Source organism: Triticum dicoccoides, chromosome 2A (genome assembly GCF_002162155.2).
Source record: "Triticum dicoccoides isolate Atlit2015 ecotype Zavitan chromosome 2A, WEW_v2.0, whole genome shotgun sequence".
In the NCBI taxonomy this organism is placed as follows: Eukaryota; Viridiplantae; Streptophyta; class Magnoliopsida; order Poales; family Poaceae; genus Triticum; species Triticum dicoccoides.
The window spans coordinates 450157554-450162443 of NC_041382.1; the positions used below are offsets into that span (position 1 = coordinate 450157554).

A 4890-nucleotide genomic window follows, 5' to 3' on the forward strand; every position below is an offset into this window, starting at 1 on the left:
ATCCGCGGACAAGGATGCGGGAGCCGGCCATGCAAAAACATTTCGAAGTTTATTTAACAAACCGGCAAAATTTAATCAAACACGACGAAATTCATTCAAGTTCTGGCATAATTTACATAAACGGCCTATATTTCGGCCGTTTTTACTGAAAACTAAAAAAACTGCTTGTACTGGACGACCACCTCGTACACGTGGCCGCCCTGCCCGACCGCAATGTCGTCGCTGTTCGTGCCGTCACCGTCATCCCTCCAGCTGTGGTAGGGCGCCGGTGGGCCGCGACAGCCTTGTCCGGCCGTAGCTTGCACTTGCGGAGGAGCCGCTCCACTTCCTCCTGCGCGGTCGGAGGGCCGCCGCAGACAATGCCGACGGCACCTGCGGAGCACAGGCGGCGGCCTTGCCCCTGCCAGCGTTGGCAAAGGAATCGCTAAGCAACCAGTCCTCACCGATCTTGGCAAGCTCGCCGTCAAGGCGGCGCTTGGCTGCAGTCTCCGCGGTGGTGATGGAGCGGTCGAGGGCCCAGGCGGCAGGGAGGTCTGGGTCGTTGCGGACCCATTGCGGTGCTGCGTCCAACTTAGCGAATGCGGAGCGTCGGGCGGCGTTGCGCTGCTCGCAGCGTGCCTGTTGCCTTGCCGCCCGCTCCTCCTCGGACCCGACAGCCCTCATGCCTTGGTGATCATGGGCGGCAGCTCGTCCTTGACAAACTGTCCGTGGCGGTTTTCGTGGGGCGGCGACACAGACCCGTCAATATGGGCGGGCCTAGCGGTTGTGTGCTGGCGGCGACGCTGGCTCCTCCTTCACACGGTGCCTGACATGGACGCTGCGGTTGCGTGGCGGCTCCTCCTTGATGCAGCGTCCGATCTGGACGCAACCTCGGTTGCGCGCGGGTGGGGGGTGCGGTCTCCTCCTTCACTCGCCGGAGAGGGGACACCGGCTCCCTCTTCATGCGGTAGCGAGGTAGGGATGGCGGTTCCTCGACCGCACGCGGCTGCGAGGGTGGCACCGAGCCCATCTGACGGAGCGATGCTTCGTCATGAGCTCCATCTGACGGACGAATTCCTAGTCCGTCAGAGTTGCCTCCGCGAGGAGGCGTAGCTGCTGCTACGGCTGCTGCTCCTACGGCGGCGCCTGGTCCTCCTCGTCGCCGAAGGAGATGATGATCTCGTCCTTGCCAGAGGAGTCGACCACTGTGGATGCCGAGGGGCCCCGAGAATGAGGGCGGCGGCGCCATGAGCCGCCTGACGAAGAACTGCTGCCGTCTCCGCCCGCCAGTGCGGAGAACCATGACTTCGACATCGCTGGAGTTGGAAATGCTCGGGGAGGGGCTTGGATATGTGCATCGCCGAGGTACGACTTAAATAGCCGTGGCCAGGCCATGCGAAGGGCCGGTCAACCCGCTTCAATGCGGCGCAGCAACCAGAGTTGGTTTCTCGGGACGCGTCGTCTGCATTGAAGCGGCAACGCCCGAGATGTCGTGTCCGTCAGCGTTGCCCTCCCGTCCGGTCACGTTGCTCGGCATCAATACCGGCCGCTGCGTGCTCTGGACCGGCATGAATGCGGCGCGGGCGTTGGATGGAAAGCGCGGGAGAGACAGGATGTTTTTTTGGGTCGGCCACGACAATCAGATGTGGGCGTGGCAATGGTCCAGACGCCCGCAAAGCCCCCCCTTCCCCCAGTTTTGTTTCCGGTTTGCGGGAAAAAGCACGTCGGGAACGGTCGGCAGACTGATACAGGCCCGCGTTGGATGGCAAAACACGTCCGGACCACGCGGTCCAGACGGTTGCAGGCGGTTTGAGGGTCGGCGTTGGAGATGCCCTAACATATAAGCGAGTTACTTTCCTATTTTCCCATCAGATCCTTCATTGTCCCAGTTTATTTCCACCTTCTATTGCACAATAGCCTAATGCTCTTGTAACCAGATTCTGGTATTCCAGTCTATAATACTATATATAAAAGGCACCAGTTCACTAGACCATAATTTGATCTTTTCCATTATGAGACTTCAAATTATCATACTACCTCTGATCCATATTACTTGTCTTAGATTTGTCTAGATACGGATGTATCTAACACTAAAACGTGTCTAGATACATCCGTATCTAGACAAATCTAAGACCAATATGGATCGGAGGGAGTAGTTAGCACACAAAAAAGTAAAACATTGTGAACTTGCCTGAAGTCTGGACAATCAAACTTATCTCTGCCAATGTGTTATCCTAATGTTGCCTATGTTCCCTTTTTTTTTTGCCACCTTTCCTGTCTAGCTTTATCATAAATTTTGCAAGTCTGGAATTTTGTTCATGTGATGCATCAAAAGATGTAAATGATTGTAGCATTAAAAGTGTCAGCATCTATAAGGATGCCACAATTAGTTACAAATATCTTCATGCAATTTCTTTCCACAAGCAATGCGCAATTTACACCTAGATGTCAGATCAGCAGTTACAGATCTCAGTTGGTCAGATACTATGTCCATTTAAGGATTAATAAGCAACATTACAAATCAATTACTCCTTGCAGTAGTAGAACCTGATGAGATTGCAAAACATTATCGGACTTTCCCTTCTTACCTATTAAGTATGCTGTAGATTGCGATTTTGATAACAAAATACTGCATTGACTAAAAGGTGCAGTCGGCCAGTCACTAAGCAAAACCACACAAAGAAAATTGACTGCAAGATGGAGACAGATGTTACCTTGGATGGCTTGTATGTTCCTCGGCCCATTTGAATCAGAAGGTCTGTGTAACCTTTCTGCAGTAGTGCTTGTTTGAGTTCCTCAGAATCTACCACTTTGACAAGAGCATCGAAACATGTTGTCCCTACTGTGACAAACACCACTCGCCTTTCTCTATCTCCCATTCCTTCTGAAAAGTAAGCTCTGTAGAAAAACAAGTTAGTATCAAGGTTTTTTTGTTGTCAAATACAGTCAGAGTCACGACTATAGACTATAGTCGTGATCCAAAAAAAGGTGTGTCCTTTTATAACATTCTTATTTTCAGATCCCACTTGATCCAATAGCACGGAACAACTATCTTCAAAATAGATTCCTGCCACTGGGTCTCACCGAATCGAGACACGCATGGCTCCGCGTTCATAGTCACCGACTAGTAGGAGCAAGTCGCCTTCCATATGTGTGGCTCGAATCATAGAAGCAAGCCACAACCGCTACACCGGCAAGTGCGTAGTCGCAGCAATTAAGCACCAAGCCCCCAACTAATCGGCAACTCAATATCACTTGTTAACATTTAAAAGGGAAACTAAAGGAAACGGATACAGGATACCACCTCTGATTCAAAACGTAAGTTCTTTAAAATTTAATGCTAGTAAAATGTTTCTAAGTTTAAACATGTATAAACAAAGAATTGCAAGAATCCATAAAAAAACTTAATATTGTTAGATTTATCAATACATATACTTGCAATAATGTATAATCATTTTTATGTGTGAGAACATGTTTGCACATAAACTGATGATCAAAAAATAATAATCTTGAAGACTATGTCAAAGTGTCAATGTCCAAAAAAATTTACATATTACACCGGTGGGAGCTGACTTATGCTTGTACATGGGTTAAGGCACTGAGTTTCCAAGCAAAAGAAGACTATTTATCTATAGGAATGTAAAAAATACTTAACCAAGCAAAAATGTTTATTCCAGTTTATATCTCATCCAATGGTTATGTTCCACCTTTGCCTTCCATTTCTTCACATCTTGAACGACCCGCCAGCACACTTTTATGTGTGTCAATTCGTACAACACTTGCACATGCTCTTTCATCCAATTCATTGCATCTAATCCACAAGATGTCCCTCATTACTGAGAGACTAAAACGTTAACAAGTCGGCCTTCAAGATTTAGATGGCAATTTGTCATAATTATTCCTCCCTCCGTTCACAAATAGTATAAAACGTCCTAACTTTTTTGTGAATCAGATGTATGTAGACACGTTTTAGTATGTTTGTTCACTCATTTCAGTCCGCATGTAGTCCATACTGAAATATCCAAAACATCTTAATATTTGTGAACGTAGGGAGTACTAATTTTGTTGCGAAAATAGTTTTGTCAATTATGCTCGACTATGTGCTGTGAATTCCCCATGCTAGTGCTAGAGTTGATACGTACCAAACAAAATCGCGGCACGCATGAAACCCTGAAATCACCCAAATTGGGGAACTAACCAGATACATGGGGCATCAGAATTGGGAGAGGGAAGCTCACCTGAGAGGAACCTCCCTCCCTCGATTCGCGGACGGGAGCGAGCTGGGGTCGAGCGGAAGGCAGGGCGGGGCGGGACGGGATCGCGCGGTGGAGGACCCGCGGGGGCGGGAGGAGGACCGGCGGGCGGGGCGGGAGGGTGGAGCTCCGGCGGCGGGCGGAGGGGAAGTCCGAGCGAGCGAACGAAGCGGGGCGGCGTGCGTCGTTCTGAACGGACTGAAGAGAACAGAGGAGCGGGCTGTACAAACAATAGTCGGATGTCAGAGAGTAAATTACATAGAGTACCACAATTGAGACATTGAAAGCAGATTAGTACCAAAATTGATAATTTTTATGTGTCAGTACTAAGATTGGGGCGAGCCGTTGCAAAAAAGACTAAAAATGTGTTTTATACGTATTGACAGAAAAGCTGACCGGTTGGGCCCGTCCGTCAGGCGCCACGCTGACCAGTGCGCGCGTGCCCACGCGCTGACTAGGACGAGGCCGGCTCGCACCGTTTAGGTCTCGCTGGTGCGACCGAGCCAGACCCCGACCCCGCTCTGCCCTCGCACCCTCGCCGGCGGCTGCCTCCCCCTCGCCGGCGGCTGCCTCCCCGCCCGCCCGCCGCCCGCCACAACACGCCGCCGTAGCCTAGGCTCGAGGTGCTTAGGCACTGTCACCTCCCCTGCGGCTGCTC

At 50.5% G+C, this 4890-nt stretch overlaps 1 protein-coding gene across 1 annotated transcript in view; it reads right to left on the bottom strand.

The window, feature by feature from the left end:
• The window catches only part of LOC119354855 (UDP-N-acetylglucosamine transferase subunit ALG13 homolog), a 6203-nt gene extending 1773 nt beyond the window's left edge, over positions 1–4430 (bottom strand). Inside the window, exons 1-2 of the mRNA XM_037621604.1 lie at positions 4218–4430; positions 2694–2877 (exon numbers count right to left, since the gene is read on the bottom strand). Coding sequence (XP_037477501.1) covers positions 2694–2858 — 165 coding nt within the window. The 5' untranslated portion in view covers positions 2859–2877; positions 4218–4430. The remainder of the gene's footprint in view (positions 1–2693; positions 2878–4217) is intronic.
• Between the last annotated feature and the right edge of the window lie 460 nt (positions 4431–4890).